Below are 22,412 nucleotides of genomic sequence, written 5' to 3' on the forward strand. Positions count from 1 at the left end.
ATGCCACCCTGTGCCCCTGTACTCATGCCACCCTGTCCCCCTGTGCTCATGCCACCCTGTCCTCATCTCACCCTGTCCCTCTGTCCTCATCCCATGAAAATGACAGGACGAGTCTTAAAAAGGAAAGGGTGCGTCATATATAAAGTAGGGGGTGCGCGAGTTTCACCAGGCCTAGGGCAGCACAAAACCTAAATACACCCCTGGTTATCATGATATAAAATAATGAATGTGGGGGCATTTTGGTTGGCGTTATTATTTTTTTTGGGGGGGGGGCAGCATTTCATTCTTGGTCCCAGGCAGCACAATGTCTTGGGCCGGCACAGCACACACATGAACTTTAATGGCCTCCCAGTCTTAGTCCGTAGGGTTCAATATTGAGTTGGCTCCGCCCTTTGCAGCTATAACAGCTTCACCTCTTCTGGGGAGGCCGTCCACAAGGTTTAGGGGGTGTGTCTATGGGAAGGCCGTCCACAAGGTTTAGGAGGGTGTCTATGGGAATGTTTGACCATTCTTCCAGAAGAGCATTTGTGAGGTCAGGCACTGATGTTGGCCAAGAAGGTCTGGTGTGTAGTCTCCGCTCTAATTCATCCCAAAGGTGTTCTTCTATCGGGTTGAGGTCAGGACTCTGTGCAGGCCGGTCAAGTTCCTATACCCTAAACTCACTCCTCCATGTCTTTATGGACAGTGCTGGAGACTGGAGATACAAGAAAAGGGGGGGGGGGCAGGACTCGAATCAGAAACAAGGGGGACAGGTACAATGCCGGATAGGATCAGAGTGTTGTCACCCTATAGCAGGAAGTTCCTGAACAAGGACCCCCATGGCAGGATCATGGGAATATTTTAATGAAAGCTGCAGATTTTAAAAGGTTAAAAATAGGGCTGTGGAAATTCACTATTAATTCCTCGATTATTCTTTAATTTTTTTTGATCGATCAAAATTATTTTAAATTGGTACTTACCTCTCCGACGGCTTCCGGGCCTTCAAAGCCATATACAGTGGGGATGGAAAGTTTGGGCGCCCCAGGTAAAAATTTGTATTAATGTGCATAACCAAGCCAAGGAAAGATGGAAAAATCTCCAAAAGGCATCAAATTACAGATTAGACATTCTTATAATATGTCAGAAAAAGTTACATTTTATTTCCATCATTTACACTTTCAAAATGACAGAAAACAAAAAAATGGCGTCTGCAAAAGTTTGGGCACCCTGCAGAATTTCTAGCATGCCCCGCCCCCTTTGCAAAGCTGAGAGCTGCCAGTGTCATGGATTGTTCTCAATCATCGTCTGGGAAGACCCGGTGATGTCACTCATCTGACCCTCCCCCAACAATCAGCACCATGGCTTCTTCTAAGCAGTTGTCTAGAAAAGTGAAAGTGAAAATAGTTGTCGCTCACAAAGCTGGAGAAGCTATAAGAAGATAGCAAAGCGTTTTCAGATGTCAATATCCTCTGTTCCTCGGAATGTAATTAAGAAATGGCAGTCATCAGGAACAGGGGAAGGTAAAGCGAGATCTGGAAGACCAAGAAAAATATCAGACAGAACGGCTCGCAGGATTGTGAGAAAAGCAAAACCCACGTGTGACGGCGCGATCCCTCCAGAAAGATCTGGCAGACACTGGAGTTGTGGTACACTATTCCACTATAAAGAGATACTTGTACAAATATGGGGCCAGATTCACGTAGCGCAGCGGATCTATAGATCCGCTCGATCTACGTGAATTAAGATCCGCTCCCACAAGTTTAGGAGGCAAGTGGCTAATTCACAAACCACTTACCTCCAAACTTGCGACGGCGGATCCTATATCCCCCGGCGGAATTCAAATTCCGCGGCTAGGGGGAGTGTCATATTTAAATCAGGCGCGTTCCCGCGCCGATTTAAATGCGCATGCGTCGTCCGGGGAATTTCCCGGCGTGCATTGCTCCCACTGACGTCCTAGTGACGTCAGTGGTTGCGACGTGAGCGGGACTTGCGACGCGCGTGTTCGTGAATCGGCGTACGCAAACGACGTAGGAAAATTCAAATTCGACGCGGGAACGCCGGCTATACTTAACATTGGCTGCGCCTGATAAAAGAAGGGGTAAGTATACGACGGAAAACCGCTACGGAAACGACGTAAGAACACTGCGACGGGTCCGCGTACGTTCGTGAATTTGCGTATCTCGCTGATTTACATATTATTTATCGTAAATCAGCGGGAACGCCCCCGGCGCCATTTTTTAATTGAAAAAAAGACCTGACAGTTTAACACAGTGTAACACTGTCAGATCTTAGCCCTATCTATGTGTATGTGATTCTATGAACCAGGCGCATAGATAGGACCAGTGTAAGTCAGAGATACAATGGCGTATCTGTAGATAATACACCGTCGTATCTCTTTGTGAATCTGGCCCATTGTCTTCATGGAAGAGTCATCAGAAGAAAACCTCTTCCACGTCCTCACCACAAAAATCAGCGTTCTAACTTTGCAAATGAACATATAGACAAGCCTGACGCATTTTGGAAACAAGTTCTGTGGACCGATGAGGGTAAAATAGAACTTTTTGGCCGGAATGAGCAAAGGTACGTTTGGAGAAGAAAGGGCACAGAATTTAATGAAAAGAACCTCTGTCCCAACTGTGAAGCATGGGGGTGGATCAATCATGCTTCGGGGTTGTATTGCAGCCAGTGGCACAGGGAACATTTCACGAGTAGAAGGAAAAATGGATTCAATAAAATTTCAGCAAATTTTGGGTGGTAACTTGATGAAAAAGCTGAAGTTAAAGAGAGGATGGCTTCTACAAATGGATAACGATCCTAAACACACCTCAAAATCCACGGGGGAGGGATTACATCAAGAGGTGTAAACTGAAGGTTGTGCCATGGCCTTCACAATCTCCTGACCTCAACATCATTGAAAATCTATGGATAGACCTTACAGAGCCGTGCGTGACAGACAGCCCAGAAATCTCAGAGAACTGGAAGACTTGTGTAAGGAAGAATGGGAAAGATCCCTCAAACAAGAACGGAAAGACTCTTGGCCGGCTACAAAAAGCGTTTACAAGCCGTGATACTCGCCAAAGGGGGCAGTACAAGATATTAACTCTGCAGGGTGCTCAAACTTTTTCACACGCCATTTTTTTGTTTTCTGTAATTTTGAAAGTGTAAATGATGGAAATAAAATCTAACTTTTTTGACATATTATAAGAATGTCTAAGGCTTCTTTCACACTATGGATTGTATGTCCGTTTTATAATATCCGTTTTACACCTATTAACGGACGTTTATTAACGGATTTAATAACGGATACATACGGATAAATATTTTACCATTCTTCCTTTATTGAAAACGGATAATGTTTATCCGTATATATCCGTATACATCCGTTATATCATTCCTTTCTAACGTCCGTTAATAAAAAACATTTCACCCTTTCTTGAAGTCCAGCTCCAGAAGTCGTATGGATATTCAGGGGAACCCCGCCGTCAATTTAAAACAAAAATGACGTGCGGTTCCCCCTAAATATCCATAACCAGACCCCTTATCCGAGCACGTTGACCTGGCCGGCCGCAGAAAAGAGGGGGGGACAGAGTGCGGCCCCCCCCTCTCTCCTGAACCGCACCAGGCCACATGCCCTCAACATGGGGAGGATGTCCCCATGTTGATGGGGACAAGGGTCTCATCCCCACAACCCTTGCCCGGTGGTTGTGGGGGTATGCGGGCGGGAGGTTTATCAGAATCTGGAAGACCCCTTTAACAAAGGGGACCCCCAGATCCTGACCCCCCCCCTGTGTGAAATGGTAATGGGGTACACTGTACCTCTACCATTTCACGAAGGAAGTAAAAAGTATTGTAAAAAAACACACTGACACAAAAGAATAAAGTCCTTTATTAAAAAAAAAAAAAAAAAAACTCCAGCGCTGAAAAATCCACTCGTTCCCGGCTTCCTGCGTTGTCCTGATCCAGCGACGGGTGCGGGTGATCTCCCGCAATGAGAAGATCCAGCGTCGGGTGATCTCCGCTCCGGCGATGTGAAGATCCATCCATCCGGCGCAGCAGCATCCCGGACCTCCTCTCACCGCTGGGCACAGCCCAGCGAATGAGCGGCTGAAGCAGTGACATTTCTTATATAGAGGAGGCAGGGCCACCCGTCACGTGACCCCGCCCCCTCTGAGGTACCCTCTGCTACATCACTGGGGAAGACCAAGAAGAGGAAAGACCTTCGGACGTTAATATATCCGTTACTTGCAACGGACAAAAAATTTACAAAAAATAGTGCAAGACCCGTCACATATTCCGTTATAACTAACGTCCGTATGTTATAACGGACTATTACGGATCTTTACGGAACATAAAAAAATCCCATAGACTTTAATGATATTTTATAAAGGACGTATAACTTCAGTTTTTTAACATTATCTGACGGATTTTAAAACGGATTATTAAAACGGATTTATTTTGTAGTGTGAAAAGGGCCTAATCTGTAATTTGTTGCCTTTTGGAGATTTTTCTATCTTTCCTTGGCTTCGTTATGCACATTAATACAAATTTTTACCTGGGGTGCCCAAACTTTCCATCCCCACTGTAAATGTGTAATAATAAAAATAACATTGGGGTAGATTCAGGTAGCAATTACGCCTGCGTATCCATAGATACACAGCGTAATTGCTAAGTAGCACCGGCGTATCGACTTTCTGTATTCAGAAAGCTCGATACACCGACTGCAGCCTAAGATATGACTGGCATAAGGCTCTTATGCCGTCGTATCGTAGGCTGCATTCTGACGGTGGCCGCTAGGTGGCGTTCCCGTAGTGGTCAGCGTAGAGTATGCAAATTGCATACTCACTCTGATTCACAAACGTACGCGCGCCCGGCATTCGAGTTTTACGTCGTTTGCGTACGGCGCTGGCCACTTTTACGCAAATGCTTCGTGAATGAAGCGTAGCTCAAGTAATTTACGGAGACGTAGCGTAAAAACGGTACGCTGCGCCTCCGTAGTAGTGAGCGCCCCTACCTGAATCCACCCCATTGAGTGTAAGCTCCTCTGTGCAGAGACCTGACTTTTTGGTTACAGTTGGTGTTGGGACTAGTACTGGGATTTGGTTGGCTAGTGCCCAGTTGTTGAATGTGGGAGAGGGGGGACATTTTTGACACGTGTCATATGTTATGTCAAGTAGTGTCTCCTTCCCAGGCGCTTCGTTCCCAATATTCAAGACTCAGGTCTCCTTCAAAAGTACAAAGGTTTATTCTTCAAGACAGGACAAGCAAACAGTCAATGCTTACATAATGACAGCTGATAACACATGGCAAGATGGTAATTCAGAAGAAGGAATTAGATGATACATCTCTCTGCTGGATAGGGTCCCTTCCAGCAGGGTGGGCTTCCTATCCCCATCTCCCTGTAGGGTCGGGTGACCCTGAGGTCCTTACTAGCTACTCACACCACATGGATTCTTATACTGTTTTTAAAGCCAAGCTAAGCATATTTACTTTTAGAATAGCTCCAAGAAAGGTTGGTGAGCTCCTGTCACAAACGTAACACCCACTTGAGTATATTTAAGTAACACATCTCCACCCACTGTCTTGACGTAGATCTCCAAAAATACATGGAACCTACACAGCAACTGACCTTCGTTTGTCCTAAACAAACCTCAAAACTACTGATTCTCAGAAACTTTTATCACATAAAATAATAATAAATTCAAAATCTAACACCAGTACACACGTACGGGTTTCCCGGCGGTTTTTACCCTGCAGCTTTTTCCCCCTACACAGGGCTGGTTTTCCCGGCAGGAAAACTGCCATGAGAGCTTTGGCTGGGAATCCCGGCCGTATGTATGCTCCACCGCAGAGTTTCCCCATACGAAAGCTCCCGGAAAAAAAGAACGCCGGGAATCCTGGCTGTGTGTATGCTCCACCGCAGAGTTTCCCCATAGGAAAGCTCCCGGGAAAAAGAACGCCGGGAAATGCGGCAGGAAAAAGAACATGTTCTCATTTTTCCCACCGGGATTCCCGTCGGTATTCCTGTCGGGAAAACTGTGATGGAGCATACACACGGCCAGTTTTCCCACCCAAAAGCTGTCACCGCAGTTTTCCCGATTTGAAAACTGGTCGTGTGTACGAGGCATTAGGGTTATGAATAAAGCCAATCACCATAATGTGGGGGAGGGAACTGAGCTGCCATCTTGGGCGGGTCTCCTGGAGCAACTCCAAGAATTCTGAAGGACCCGACCTTCAAGGCTAAGACAGATGCAGATGCCAGGACTTGGCCACGGTTGCCACAACTTTATAGTGAAAGAGCCAACCTAAGCTTTTCTTATCTAGATCTAGATCCCCCTCACCGATCCGAATATTATATCTTTCAGGGACATCTACAAATATCAACAATACTGAAGAAGTCTCATTCCACGGCACCACAGAGGTGACACCTTTCACCATCAACACCACGGCATTGACAGGAGGAGCCCCCTACCCAGGTACGGCATCTGATGTCCCCCCGTGGCCCCATGTTCAGAACCTTATATGAACCTGATACTACTTATGAAGATGTCGATCAGAGTTATGATTGAGGGCTTCATTCCTCTTATAACTAGGGTTGCCACCTCATCCCTTTAAACCCGAACACATATGGGGCTAATTTAATGCAGGAAAGGCAACAAGTTAGTTTAATTACCACCTTAATCAGCCACAGAACCTGTGTAATTAATATGTGTTCGGGTTTAAAGGGATGAGGTGGCAACCCTACTTATAACTAAGATCTGCTGAGTTTTAGTTCATGGAGTTTTCGGGACACAAAAAGTTTTGGAGAGGTGGATGAGAAGACAATAATGAGTATTTATATTGCAGAGCCATCGGTGTACAATGCCAGTGCCGACCCAGACTTGACCTTTTCCCCTGGAGAGGAGAACCCGGTCACCACCAACACTAACGCAGACACCGGAGAGGAGAACCAGGTCACCACCAACACTAACGCAGACACCGGAGAGGAGAACCCGGTCACCACCAACACTAACGCAGACACCGGAGGGGAGAACCCGGTCACCAACAACACTAACGCAGACACCGGAGGGGAGAACCCGGTCACCACCAACACTAACGCAGACACCAGAGATGAGAACCCGGTCACCACCAACACTAACGCAGACACCGGAGGTGAGAACCCAGTCACCACCAACACTAACGCAGACAGCGGAGAGGAGAACCTGGTCACCACCAACACTAACGCAGACACCGGAGGTGAGAACCCGGTCACCACCAACACTACCGCAGACACCGGAGGTGAGAACCCGGTCACCACCAACACTAACGCAGACACCGGAGGTGAGAACCCAGTCACCACCAACACTAACGCAGACAGCGGAGAGGAGAACCTGGTCATCACCAACACTAACGCAGACACCGGAGGTGAGAACCCGGTCACCACCAACACTACCGCAGACACCGGAGGTGAGAACCCGGTCACCACCAACACTAACGCAGACACCGGAGGTGAGAACCCGGTCACCACCAACACTAACGCAGACACCGGAGAGGAGAACCCGGTCACCACCAACACTAACGCAGACACCGGAGGTGAGAACCCGGTCACCACCAACACTAACGCAGACACCGGAGGGGAGAACCCGGTCACCACCAACACTAACGCAGACACCAGAGATGAGAACCCGGTCACCACCAACACTAACGCAGACACCGGAGGTGAGAACCCAGTCACCACCAACACTAACGCAGACAGCGGAGAGGAGAACCTGGTCATCACCAACACTAACGCAGACACCGGAGGTGAGAACCCGGTCACCACCAACACTACCGCAGACACCGGAGGTGAGAACCCGGTCACCACCAACACTAACGCAGACACCGGAGGTGAGAACCCGGTCACCACCAACACTAACGCAGACACCGGAGAGGAGAACCCGGTCACCACCAACACTAACGCAGACACCGGAGGTGAGAACCCGGTCACCACCAACACTAACGCAGACACCGGAGAGGAGAACCCGGTCACCACCAACACTAACGCAGACACCGGAGGGGAGAACCCGGTCACCACCAACACTAACGCAGACAGCGGAGAGGAGAACCCGGTCACCACCAACACTAACGCAGACACCGGAGGTGAGAACCCGGTCACCACCAACACTAACGCAGACAGCGGAGAGGAGAACCCGGTCACCACCAACACTAACGCAGACACCGGAGGTGAGAACCCGGTCACCACCAACACTACCGCAGACACGGGAGGGGAGAACCCGGTCACCACCAACACTAACGCAGACACCGGAGGGGAGAACCCGGTCACCACCAACACTAACGCAGACAGCGGAGAGGAGAACCCGGTCACCACCAACACTAACGCAGACACCGGAGGTGAGAACCCGGTCACCACCAACACTAACGCAGACAGCGGAGAGGAGAACCCGGTCACCACCAACACTAACGCAGACACCGGAGGTGAGAACCCGGTCACCACCAACACTACCGCAGACACCGGAGGGGAGAACCCGGTCACCACCAACACTAACGCAGACACCGGAGGGGAGAACTCGGTCACCACCAACACTAACGCAGACACCGGAGGTGAGAACCCGGTCACCACCAACACTAACGCAGACAGCGGAGAGGAGAATCCAGTCACCACCAACACTAACGCAGACACCGGAGGTGAGAACCCAGTCACCACCAACACTAACGCAGACAGCGGAGAGGAGAACCTGGTCATCACCAACACTAACGCAGACACCGGAGGGGAGAACCCGGTCACCACCAACACTAACGCAGACAGCGGAGAGGAGAACCCGGTCACCACCAACACTAACGCAGACAGCGGAGAGGAGAATCCAGTCACCACCAACACTAACGCAGACACCGGAGGGGAGAACCCAGTCACCACCAACACTACCGCAGAGGAGAACCAGGTCATCACCAACACTAACGCAGACACCGGAGAGGAGAACCCGGTCACCACCAACACTACTGCAGACACCGGAGGGGAGAACCCGGTCACCACCAACACTAACGCAGACACCGGAGGTGAGAACCCTGTCACCACCAACACTACCGCAGACACCGGAGAGGAGAACCCGGTCATCACCAACACTACCGCAGAGGAGAACCAGGTCATCACCAATACTACTGCAGACACCGAAGGAGCCTCCTACCCAGGTATGGCATCTGATAACCACCCAGTAGTGGCCCCGTGGGGGGGAATTTCTATAAGGAGAGCCTGGATATGCTAATATGAACCTGATACTTACTAATTAGAATCAGAAGAGTTATCTTTGAAGGCCTTATAAGTAACTAAGAACTAATGGGTGAAATTGTTTTAAATCTTTTTGGGGATTAGTAGTGTCCAAGGAGTTTTCAGGACAATAACATTTTGTGGAGAGCCATTCGTTGGACGGAGCTATGATTTAAGCCAACAAGAGAATAACGATTGCAGGTTTTATATTGGGGATCCATCAATCTATAATGTTGTTGAAGGCTGCTCAGCCCAGGTCAGGGGGAAAGGATTAATGTTTTGCTGCCTTTTCCTCGGTGGGTGCTCAGGCTTTAGCTGGGCCCAGTTCCCCTTTCCCCAGGGAACGCTGGAATTAGGCTGTATGTAGGCCCACCCATCCAAGTAAACAGACAACCCAAAGCTCCCATTCTACCGCTGATAGGAATCCTTATTCTGCTTTGTTCGAGAGAACAACGCATACCCGGATTATACTACCGTTCCTTGGGGATGTGAGGCTATCTGCAGGTGTACGCTACGAATCTCGACCTGTGCTGATCAGACGCAGCAGAGACAAGAGCGCACATCCACCTATAACCAATAATGTCCTTGCAGAGCGAACATATCCCCCTTGACGATCGTCTGTGCTAATGCACAGGGGCCCTTCGTCGGTGGACATATCCCCACTCTTCAAACATCTCTCCCCAACCAAAAGACGTTTTCCACTACCAGACGGGACTCAACCAGCGTCAGTCAGCTCTTTAGAGCAGGTTGCGGGAGAACCAACACTGACATGACAATACATATTAAATACATCTTCATAAAATTTCCACGACAGAACCTACAATAAAGGCTTGCTGGAATCTATGGTCCGCTGTGAAATGCAAATTCGCTGCACAGGTGAAGTCTCTAAGGCCTCCTACACACGATCGGTTAACCAGAGGACAACGGTCTGATGGACCGTTTTCATCGGTCAAAACCGATCGTGTGTGGGCCCCATAGGTTATTTAACCATCGGTTAAAAAAAAGCCAACTTGCTTTAAATTTAACCGATGGATTCCCAACCGATAGGTCAAAACCGATCGTTAGTAGGCACGACCATCGGTTAAAAATCTACGCATGCTCAGAATCAAGTCGACGCATGCTTGGAAGCATTGAACTTCGTTTTTTTTTCAGCACGTCGTTGTGTTTTACGTCACCGCGCTCTGACACGATCGGTTATTTAACCGATGGTGTGTAGGCGTGACGGACCATCAGTCAGCTTCATCGGTTAACCTATGACAACGGTCCATCAGACCGTTCTCATCGGATGGACTGATTGCGTGTACGAGGCTTCAGAGGAAAGTCCAAGCTTGGCGCTGCTCCAACAGAGGGAAGTCCATGTTCCAGGTTTCTTCCAGCAAATTTGCATTCCATAGTGGACCATAGGTCCCAGCAAGCCTTTATTGTAAATCCTCCATGCATTTCCCCAGCGTTCCCTGGACTCCCCTAGGATCCGGACCACTTCCCTTTTATAGAACATAAGAGGGAGACTGGACCCCAGATAAAGCCTGCGCACACCCCGGGGAAAAGGCAGCAAAACATTAAGCCTTTCCCCCTGAGCCGGACAGCCAGGAGCTATCTACACACATACAGAAGGCCACTTACCTACAAGCCTCTAGTTGGACAGCTGTGACCAGGGCCGGCGCTCCCACTAGGCGAACTAGGCAGCCGCCTAGAGCGCACTGCCGCCAGGGAGCGCTGCCACAGCTGCTGGGTCTTCTACAGAAGATCGGTTCCTCCTCAGCCGATGGTGACTGATGCGGAGTGTAGCGGAAGGGCTCTATATGGCTGGCTGCAGAGTGACTAGGCAGGGAGAAGAAGCAGACAGATCGTCCCCTTCGCTGCACTAAGCCAGAGGTGACCATGCTGATGTCCAGCAGGCAGCAGCAGCCGTGGGTGTCAGCTCTCTGCCCGCCCCGCCTCCCTCTCTGGGTGATGTGCAACCATTGGAGGAGCAGGGCATAGACACCCAGAATGGATCCACCCAGGCCTAGACTGGCCACACGCTGGGCCGAAGCCACTTGTCCTGGAGGAGTGTGGAGCCCAAAGCTGATCCTGCAGCTTACCCAGCCTGTGACATGTGGAGGGAGATGGAAAGAAGTGCTCCAAGGTAGGAACTTGTCAGGTGGTGGGGGAAGCGCTGGGGATGATCTTATCACTGGTGTGTGACCCCCCCTCCACTTGGCTGCACCCATCCACCTAGCTGTCCACTTTGCTATATTCTCCCTCCACCACGCTGCACCCCCCCTCCCTCTGCTCTCCACCACGCTGCACCCCCCCCTCCCTCTGCTCTCCACCACGCTGCACCCCCCCCTCTGCTCTCCACCACGCTGCACCCCCCCCCTCCCTCTGCTCTCCACCACGCTGCACCCCCCCCCCCTCTGCTCTCCACCACGCTGCACCCCCCCTCCCTCTGCTCTCCACCACGCTGCACCCCCCCCTCCCTCTGCTCTCCACCACGCTGCACCCCCCCCCTCTGCTCTCCACCACGCTGCACCCCCCCCTCCCTCTGCTCTCCACCACGCTGCACCCCCCCCCTCTGCTCTCCACCACGCTGCACCCCCCCTCCCTCTGCTCTCCACCACGCTGCACCCCCCCCTCTGCTCTCCACCACGCTGCACCCCCCCTCCCTCTGCTCTCCACCACGCTGCACCCCCCCCTCCCTCTGCTCTCCACCACGCTGCACCCCCCCCCTCCCTCTGCTCTCCACCACGCTGCACCCCCCCCTCCCTCTGCTCTCCACCACGCTGCCCCCCCCCCCTCCCTCTGCTCTCCACCACGCTGCACCCCCCCCTCCCTCTGCTCTCCACCACGCTGCACCCCCCCTCCCTCTGCTCTCCACCACGCTGCACCCCCCCCCTGCTCTCCACCCCCCCCCCTCCCTCTGCTCTCCACCTGGCTGCACCCCCCCCCTCTGCTCTCCACCACGCTGCACCCCCCCTCCCTCTGCTCTCCACCACGCTGCACCCCCCCCTCCCTCTGCTCTCCACCACGCTGCACCCCCCCCCCTCCCTCTGCTCTCCACCACGCTGCACCCCCCCCCTCCCTCTGCTCTCCACCAAGCTGCACCCCCCCCTCCCTCTGCTCTACACCACGCTGCACCCCCCCTCCCTCTGCTCTCCACCACGCTGCACCCCCCCCCCCCTGCTCTCCACCCCCCCCTCCCTCTGCTCTCCACCTGGCTGCACCCCCCCCTCTGCTCTCCACCACGCTGCACCCCCCCTCCCTCTGCTCTCCACCACGCTGCACCCCCCCTCCCTCTGCTCTCCACCACGCTGCCCCCCCCCCCTGCTCTCCACCCCCCCCCTCCCTCTGCTCTCCACCTGGCTGCACCCCCCCCTCTGCTCTCCACCTGGCTGCACTTCCCCTCTGCTGTCCACCTGGCTTCACCCCCTCCTCTGCTGTCCACCTGGCTGCACCCCCTCCTCTGCTGTCCACCTGGCTGCACCCCCTCCTCTGCTGTCCACCTGGCTGCACTTCCCCTCTGCTGTCCACCTGGCTGCCCTTCCCCTCTGCTGTCCACCTGGCTGCCCTTCCCCTCTTCTGTCCACCTGGCTGCACCCCCTCCTCTGCTGTCCACCTGGCTACGCTTCCCCTCTGCTGTCCACCTGGCTGCACCCCTTCTCTGCTGTCCACCTGGCTGCACTTCCCCTCTGCTGTCCACCTGGCTGCACTTTCCCTCTGCTGTCCACCTGGCTGCACCCCCCTCTCCTGTCCACCTGGCTGCACCCCCCCTCTGCTGTCCACCTGGCTGCACCCCCCCCTCTGCTGTCCACCTGGCTGCACCCCCCCTCTGCTGTCCACCTGGCTGCACCCCCCCTCTGCTGTCCACCTGACTGAACCCCCCTCCTCCTCTTCACCTGGCTGCACCTCTCTCCACCTGGCTGCACCTCTTCTCTCCTCTCCACCTGGCTGCACCTCTTCTCTCCTCTCCACCTGGCTGCACCTCTCCTCTCCACCTGGCTGCACCTCTCCTCTCCACTTGGCTGCACCTCTCCTCTCCACATGGCTGCACCTCTCCTGTCCACCTGGCTGCACCTCTCCTCTCCACTCCACCCCACCTGGCTGCACCTCTCCTCTCCACTCCACCTGGCTGCACCTCTCCTCTCCACTCCACCCCACCTGGCTGCACCTCTCCTCTCCACTCCACCTGGCTGCACCTCTCCTCTCCACTCCACCCCACCTGGCTGCACCTCTCCTCTCCACTCCACCTGGCTGCACCTCTCCACTCCACCCCACCTGGCTGCACCTCTCCTCTCCACTCCACGTGGCTGCACCTCTCCTCTCCACCTGGCTGCACCTCTCCTCTCCACTCCACCTGGCTGCACCTCTCCTCTCCACTCCACCTGGCTGCACCTCTCCTCTCCACTCCACCTGGCTGCACCTCTCCTCTCCACTCCACCTGGCTGCACCTCTCCTCTCCACCTGGCTGCACCTCTCCTCTCCACCTGGCTGCACCTCTCCTCTCCACCTGGCTCTATCCCTCCACCTACCTGCACCCCCCCCCTCCTGTCCACCTGGCTCTATCCCTTCACCTGGCTGAACCCCTTCTCCACCTGGACCAGTTCTGGTGCTAAAATTTAATTCATTTTAATATTTTTTTTTGGGGGGGGCGCAAGTAGCTGGTCTCGCCTAGGGCGCAAAATAGTCTAGCACCGGCCCTGGCTGTGACTTAGGCTGAGAAGACACTAATAATTGCAGAACTTATATTGCAGATCCATCGATGTACAATGTCAGTACAGACCCAGACTTGGCCCTCCCCACCAAAGAGGTGATCCCCGTCACCACCAACCTTACAGCAGAGACAGTTGAGGGCCCCCACCCAGGTATGGCATCCCAAGTCTCTATAGTGGCTCCATGGTGGAAACTTCTGTGTGGAGAACCTGCAGAGAAGACAGAAATAATTCCAGTATTTCTATTACAGATCCATCGATGAGCAATGCCAGTGCAGGCCCAGACCTTTCCTTCCCCACTGAAGAGAAGAACCCAATGACCACCAACCCTACAACCGAGACAGGAGGAGTCTCCCACCCGGGTATGGCATCTGGTATCCGCACCGTGTCCCGTGGGGGGGGGGGGATTTCTATGTGGAGAACATGGATATTATGGTCATATGAACCGAGTGGACCGTCGATCAGAGTTATCACTGAGGGCCTCAATTCTCCTAAACCCGAGAGTTGGCGGGTGAAGTCTCTTAGGCCTCCTACACACGATCGGTTAACCAGAGGACAACGGTCTGAAGGACCATTTCCATCGGTCAAAACCGATCATGTGTGGGCCCCATAGATTATTTAACCTTCGGATAAAAAAATGGCAACTTGCTTTAAAATTTAACCGATGGCTTGTTAACCGTTAGGTCAAAACCGATCGTTTGTAGGCACGACCATCGGTTAACCACTTGACCACTGGGCACGAAAACCCCCTTAATCACCAGACCAATTTTCAGCTTTCGGTGCTCTCACAATTTGAATGACAATTACTCAGTCATACAACATTGTACCCATCTGAAATTTTTGTCCTTTTTTTCCCACAAATAGAGCTTTCTTTTGGTGGTATTTGATCACCTCTGCGGTTTTTATTTTTTGCGCTATAAAAGAAAAAAGACTGAAAATTCTGTAAAAAAAAAAAAAAAATCTAGTTTCTGTCATATTAGCAGGTTATTTCTCACACACAGCATATGCATACTACAAATTACACCCCAAAACACATTCTGCTATTCCTCCCGAGTATAGCGATACCACATGTGTGCGACTTTTACACAGCGTGGCCACATAGAGAGGCCCAACATGCAGGGAGCACCATCAGGCGTTCTGGAGCACCCAGGCCAATTCTGACATTTCTCTCCTACATGTAAAAATCATCATTTATTTGCTAAAAAAATTACATAGAAACCCAAAACATTATATATGCTTTTTTTTCAAAGACCCTAGAGAATACAATGGCGGTTGTTGCAACTTTTTATCTTGCACGGTATTTTCGCAGCAATTTTTTGAACGCGTGTTTTTAAAAAAAAAACAGTTTTGTGCTTAAAAAAAAAAAAAAACAGTAAAGTTAGCCCAATGTTTTTGCATAATATGAAAGATGAAGTTACGCCGAGTAAATAGATACCCAACATGTCACCCTTCAAAATTGCACACGCTCGTGAAATTGCGCCAAACGTTGCTACTTAAAAATCCCCATAGGCGACGTATTGCAAGGTATTGGAGTATTGAGGGTATTGCGGAGTATTGGGGGGGTATTGCAGAGTATGGGGGGGTATTGCAGAGTATGGGGGGGGGGTATTGCAGAGTATGGGGGGGGGTATTGCAGAGTATGGGGGGGGGGTATTGCAGAGTATGGGGGGGGGGTATTGCAGAGTATGGGGGGGGGTATTGCAGAGTATGGGGGGGGATTGCAGAGTATGGGGGGGGATTGCAGAGTATGGGGGGGGGTATTGCAGAGTATGGGGGGGGGTATTGCAGAGTATGGGGGGGGTATTGCAGAGTATGGGGGGGGGTATTGCAGAGTATGGGGGGGGTATTGCAGAGTATGGGGGGGGGTATTGCAGAGTATGGGGGGGGATTGCAGAGTATGGGGGGGGTATTGCAGAGTATGGGGGGGGTATTGCAGAGTATGGGGGGGGTATTGCAGAGTATGGGGGGGGGTATTGCAGAGTATGGGGGGGGTATTGCAGAGTATGGGGGGGGGTATTGCAGAGTATGGGGGGGGATTGCAGAGTATGGGGGGGGTATTGCAGAGTATGGGGGGGGATTGCAGAGTATGGGGGGGGTATTGCAGAGTATGGGGGGGGGTATTGCAGAGTATGGGGGGGGTATTGCAGAGTATGGGGGGGGGTATTGCAGAGTATGGGTGGGTATTGCAGAGTATGGGGGGGGGTATTGCAGAGTATGGGGGGGGTATTGCAGAGTATGGGGGGGGTATTGCAGAGTATGGGGGGGGGGTATTGCAGAGTATGGGTGGGTATTGCAGAGTATGGGGGGGGTATTGCAGAGTATGGGTGGGTATTGCAGAGTATGGGGGGGGGTATTGCAGAGTATGGGGGGGGGTATTGCAGAGTATGGGGGGGGTATTGCAGAGTATGGGGGGGGGTATTGCAGAGTATGGGTGGGTATTGCAGAGTATGGGGGGGTGGGTATTGCAGAGTATGGGTGGGTGGGTATTGCAGAGTATGGGGGGTATTGCAGAGTATGGGGGGGGTATTGCAGAGTATGGGGGGGGATTGCAGAGTATGGGGGGGGGTATTGCAGAGTATGGGGGGGGGTATTGCAGAGTATGGGGGGGGTATTGCAGAGTATGGGGGGGGTATTGCAGAGTATGGGGGGGGGTATTGCAGAGTATTGGTGGTATTGCAGAGTATGGGGGGGGGGGTATTGCAGAGTATGGGGGGGGGTATTGCAGAGTATGGGGGGGGTATTGCAGAGTATGGGGGGGGGGTATTGCAGAGTATGGGTGGGTATTGCAGAGTATGGGGGGGTGGGTATTGCAGAGTAAAATAAAAAAAATGATGAGTGCAATACTCTGCAATACCCCACCCCATACTCTGCAATACCCCACCCCATACTCTGCAATACCCACCCCCCCAGGGTGGGTATTGCAGAGTATGGGGTGGGGTATTGCAGAGTATGGGGTGGGGTATTGCAGAGTATTGCACTCATCATTATTTTTATTTTGCAGAGTATTGCGCAGGGATGGCTGGATCTGTGACTGCAATTGTCACAGATCCAGCCCACAGTGCGGCGGCTGCTGCTGCCGCCCGATCCCCCCCCCCTCCCTCTCCTCTCACACTGTACCGAACGGTACAGAGAGGAGAGGGAGGAACCGGCGTCATTACATGACGCCGGTTTGTTTACAAGTGATCGCGCCGTCATTGGACGGCGCGATCACGTGGTAAGGAGCCGCTTCCATTGGCTCCTTACCGCGATCCGTGTTGCTGCGGGTCCCGTGGACCCGCCGAGCGCCGGTGATCGCGTGTGCGCGCCCGCTCGGGCGCGCAATTGTGACTCTCTGGGAGGACGTATATTGACGCCCTCCTAGAGTTAGGTAACCGCCTTGTAGCCGTATTTCGGCTATAGGGCGGTTACCAAGTAGTTAAAAACCCACGCATGCTCAGAATCAAGTCGACGCATGCTTGGAAGCATTGAACTTCATTTTTTTCAGCACGTCGTTGTGTTTTACGTCACCGCGTTCTGACACGATCGTTTTTTTAACTGATGGTGTGTACGCACGACGGACCATCAGTCAGCTTCATCGGTTAACCTAGGAAAACTGTCCTTCAGACCGTTCCCATCGGATGGACTGATCGTGTGTACGAGGCTTAAGACTTTTTTGGTCTATGGAGCTTTTTGGGCCCAAAGATTCTTTTGGAGAGTCTCTAGATGGAGAGCTACGACTAATGCCGCGTACACACGATCATTTTTCGGCATGAAAAAAAACAAAGTTTTTAACCACTTAAGACCCGGACCTTTAGGCAGCTAAAGGACCCGGCCAGGTTTTGCCATTCGGCACTGCGTCGCTTTAACAGACAATTGCGCGGTCGTGCGACGTGACTTCCAAACAAAATTGGCGTCCTTTTTCCCCCACAAATAGAGCTTTCTTTTGGTGGTATTGGATCACCTCTGCGGTTTTTATTTTTTGCGCTATAAACAAAAATAGAGCGACAATTTAGAAAAAAAATCCAATATTTTTTACTTTTTTCTATAATAAATATCCCCCAAAATATATAAAAAACGATTTTTTTCCTCAGTTTAGGCCGATACGTATTCTTCTACCTATTTTTGGTAAAAAAATCGCAATAAGCGTTTATCGGTTGGCTTGCGCCAAATTTATAGCGTTTACAAAATAGGGGATAGTTTTATTGCATTTTTATAAAAAAACATTTTTTTACTACTAACGCGATCAGCGTTTTTTTTTCGTTACTGCGACATTATGACGGACACATCGGACAATTTTGACACATTTTTGGGACCATTGTCATTCTCACAGCAAAAAATGCATTTAAATTGCACTGATTACTGTGAAAATGACAATTGCAGTTTGGGAGTTAACCACAAGGGGGCGCTGAAGGGGTTATGTGTGACCTCATATGTGTTTCTAACTGTAGGGGGGTGTGGCTGTAGGTGTGACGTCATTGATCGTGTTTCCCTATAAAAGGGAACACACGATCGATGACGCCGACACAGTGAAGAACGGGGAAGCGGTGTTTACACACAGCTCTCCCCGTTCTTCAGCTCCGGGGACCGATCGCGGGACTCCAGCGGCGATCGGGTCCGGCGGTCCTGGTCACGGAGCTTCGGACCGGCAGTGCGTGCCCGGGACCCACGGCTGGGTACTAGCACAAGACATACCTATACGTACATGTGCCCAGCTGTGCCATTCTGCCGACGTAAATGTGCAGGAGGCGGTCCTTAAGTGGTTAAAGCATACTGCATTTTTTAACGTCGTTTTAAAAAATTTCGTTTTTCGGGTTGTAAAAAATCATACGTGTTTGTTATCCCCATGTTTGGCTATCAGGAGCACTATGGCCCAGATTCTCAAAGGGCTTACGACGGCGCAGCGCCATGTACGCCGTCTTAAGTCCTAATTCGAGCCGGCGTATCTATGCGCCTGGTTCTTAGAATCAGTTACACATAGATATCCATTCGATCCGACAGGTGTAAGTCTCTTACGCTGTCGGATCTTGAATGCATTTTTTTTTTTCAGCCGCTAGGTGTCGCCTCCGTCGTTTTCCCCGTCGAGTATGCAAATTAGCTAGATACGCGAATTCCCGAACGTACGCGCGGTCGACGCAGTGAAGTTACGACGTTTACGTTAGGTTTGCCCGGGGTAAAGTTGCCCCTGCTATATGAGGGGCAACCAATGTTAAGTATGGCCGTTGTTCCCGCGTCGAAATTTTAAAATTTACGTTGTTTGCGTAAGTCGTCCGTGAATGGGGCTGGACGCCATTTACGTTCACGTCGAAACCAATGACGTCCTTGTGACGTTATTTGGAGCAATGCACCCTGGGATATTTTACGGACGGCGCATGCGCAGTACGTTCGGCGCGGGAACGCGCTTAATTTAAATATACACGCCACCTACCCGCCGAATTTGAATTAGGCGGGCTTGCGCTGGGGGATTTACACTACGCCGCCGCAACTTTACAGGCAAGTTCTTTGTGAATAAAGCACTTGCCTGTAAAACTTGCGGCGGCGTAACGTAAATGAGATACGTTACGCCCGCACAGTTTTGCGCGATTCTACGAGAATCTGGGCCTATGTGTGCTGCTCTCATCACATGTGTCTATGGGGAGCACTATGTGTGCTGCTCTCATCATGTGTGGCTATGGGGAGCACTATGTGTGCTGCTCTCATAAGTGTGGCTATGGTGAGCACTATGTGTTCTGCTCTCATCATGTGTGGCTACGGGGACCACTATGTGTGCTGCTCTCATCAAGTGTGGCTAAGGAGAGCACTATGTGTGCTGCTCTCATCATGTGTGGCTAAGGAGAGCACTATGTGTGCTGCTCTCATCATGTTTGGCTATGGAGAGCACTATGTGTGCTGCTCTCATCATGTGTGGCTAAGGAGAGCACTATGTGTGCTGCTCTCATCATGTGTGGCTAAGGAGAGCACTATGTGTGCTGCTCTCATCATGTATGGCTAAGGAGAGCACTATGTGTGCTGCTCTCATCATTTTTGGCTAAGGAGAGCACTATGTGTGCTGCTCTCATCATGTATGGCTAAGGAGAGCACTATGTGTGCTGCTCTCATCATGTGTGGCTAAGGGGAGCACTATGTGTGCTGCTCTCATCATGTGTGGCTAAGGAGAGCACTATGTGTGCTGCTCTCATCATGTGTGTCTAAGGGGAGCACTATGTGTGCTGCTCTCATCATGTGTGGCTAAGGGGAGCACTATGGAAGTGACAGGAGGAGCCCCTCACCCAGGTGTGGCATCTGATATCTGTACATGGTAGACATCTGTCTGGAGGAAGCTGGGAGAAGCTCATATGCTTCTGATACTATATACAGACAGGACGGCGCTGAGAAAAGTTCTGGTCCAATGTGTCCTCCATCCTCCTAGACCAGGGGTCTCCAAACTTTCTAAACAAAGGGCCAGTTTATTATCCTTCAGACATTAGAGGGGCCCGACTGTGGCCAGTAGGAGTAGAAAATGTCCTGGCGTCGGTTTCATTCCCCCCATCATTGGTGTCAGTGGGAGAAACATTCCTTTGTTATCCCCATGTTTGGCTATGGGGAGCACTATGTGTGCTTCTCTCTTTTAATTTTTGGCTATGGGGAGCACTATGTGTGCTGCTCTCATCATGTGTAGCTAAGGAGATCACTATGTGTGCTGCTCTCATCATGTATGGCTAAGGAGAGCACTATGTGTGCTGCTCTCATCATGTGTGGCTAAGGAGAGCACTATGTGTGCTGCTCTCATCATGTGTGGCTAAGGAGAGCACTATGTGTGCTGCTCTCATCATGTGTGGCTATGGGGAGCACTATGTGTGCTGCTCTCATCAAGTGTGGCTATGGAGAGCACTATGTGTGCTGCTCTCATCATGTTTGGCTATGGAGAGCACTATGTGTGCTGCTCTCATCATGTTTGGCTATGCGGAGCACTATGTGTGCTGCTCTCATCATGTGTGGCTATGCGGAGCACTATGTGTGCTGCTCTCATCATGTTCGACTGGGGAGCACTATGTGTGCTGCTCTCATCATGTTCGACTGGGGAGCACTATGTGTGCTGCTCTCATCATGTTTGGCTATGGAGAGCACTATGTGTGCTGCTCTCATCATATTTGGCTATGCGGAGCACTATGTGTGCTGCTCTCATCATGTTCGACTGGGGAGCACTATGTGTGCTGCTCTCATCATGTTCGACTGGGGAGCACTATGTGTGCTGCTCTCATCATGTTTGGCTATGGAGAGCACTATGTGTGCTGCTCTCATCATATTTGGCTATGCGGAGCACTATGTGTGCTGCTCTCATCATGTTCGACTGGGGAGCACTATGTGTGCTGCTCTCATCATGTTCGACTGGGGAGCACTATGTGTGCTGCTCTCATCATGTTCGACTGGGGAGCACTATGTGTGCTGCTCTCATCATGTTTGGCTATGGAGAGCACTATGTGTGCTGCTCTCATCATGTTTGGCTATGGGGAGCACTATGTGTGCTGCTCTCATCATGTTTGGCTATGGAGAGCACTATGTGTGCTTCTCTCATCATGTGTGGCTAAGGAGAGCACTATGTGTGCTGCTCTCATCATGTGTGGCTATGGGGAGCACTATGTGTGCTGCTCTCATCATGTGTGGCTATGGAGAGCACTATGTGTGCTGCTCCCATCATGTGTGGCTAAGGAGAGCACTATGTGTGCTGCTCTCATCATGTTTGGCTAAGGAGAGCACTATGTGTGCTGCTCTCATCATGTGTGGCTAAGGAGAGCACTATGTGTGCTGCTCTCATCATGTTTGGCTATGGAGAGCACTATGTGTGCTGCTCTCATCATGTTTGGCTATGGAGAGCACTATGTGTGCTGCTCTCATCATGTGTGGCTATGCGGAGCACTATGTGTGCTGCTCTCATCATGTTCGACTGGGGAGCACTATGTGTGCTGCTCTCATCATGTTCGACTGGGGAGCACTATGTGTGCTGCTCTCATCATGTTTGGCTATGGAGAGCACTATGTGTGCTGCTCTCATCATATTTGGCTATGCGGAGCACTATGTGTGCTGCTCTCATCATGTTCGACTGGGGAGCACTATGTGTGCTGCTCTCATCATGTTCGACTGGGGAGCACTATGTGTGCTGCTCTCATCATGTTTGGCTATGGAGAGCACTATGTGTGCTGCTCTCATCATATTTGGCTATGCGGAGCACTATGTGTGCTGCTCTCATCATGTTCGACTGGGGAGCACTATGTGTGCTGCTCTCATCATGTTCGACTGGGGAGCACTATGTGTGCTGCTCTCATCATGTTTGGCTATGGAGAGCACTATGTGTGCTGCTCTCATCATGTTTGGCTATGGGGAGCACTATGTGTGCTGCTCTCATCATGTTTGGCTATGGAGAGCACTATGTGTGCTTCTCTCATCATGTGTGGCTAAGGAGAGCACTATGTGTGCTGCTCTCATCATGTGTGGCTATGGGGAGCACTATGTGTGCTGCTCTCATCATGTGTGGCTATGGAGAGCACTAT

General features: G+C 51.4%; 1 protein-coding gene across 1 annotated transcript in view; it reads left to right on the forward strand.

The window, feature by feature from the left end:
• Positions 1-22,412, forward strand: part of LOC120941391 (mucin-2-like) — a 38,937-nt gene that overhangs the window by 11,553 nt on the left and 4,972 nt on the right. Inside the window, exons 2-5 of the mRNA XM_040354731.1 lie at positions 6,342-6,452; positions 6,823-9,141; positions 13,951-14,061; positions 14,160-14,270. Of these exons, the coding sequence (XP_040210665.1) occupies positions 6,342-6,452; positions 6,823-9,141; positions 13,951-14,061; positions 14,160-14,270 (2,652 nt within the window). The remainder of the gene's footprint in view (positions 1-6,341; positions 6,453-6,822; positions 9,142-13,950; positions 14,062-14,159; positions 14,271-22,412) is intronic.

Source organism: Rana temporaria, chromosome 5, assembly GCF_905171775.1.
Source record: "Rana temporaria chromosome 5, aRanTem1.1, whole genome shotgun sequence".
In the NCBI taxonomy this organism is placed as follows: Eukaryota; Metazoa; Chordata; class Amphibia; order Anura; family Ranidae; genus Rana; species Rana temporaria.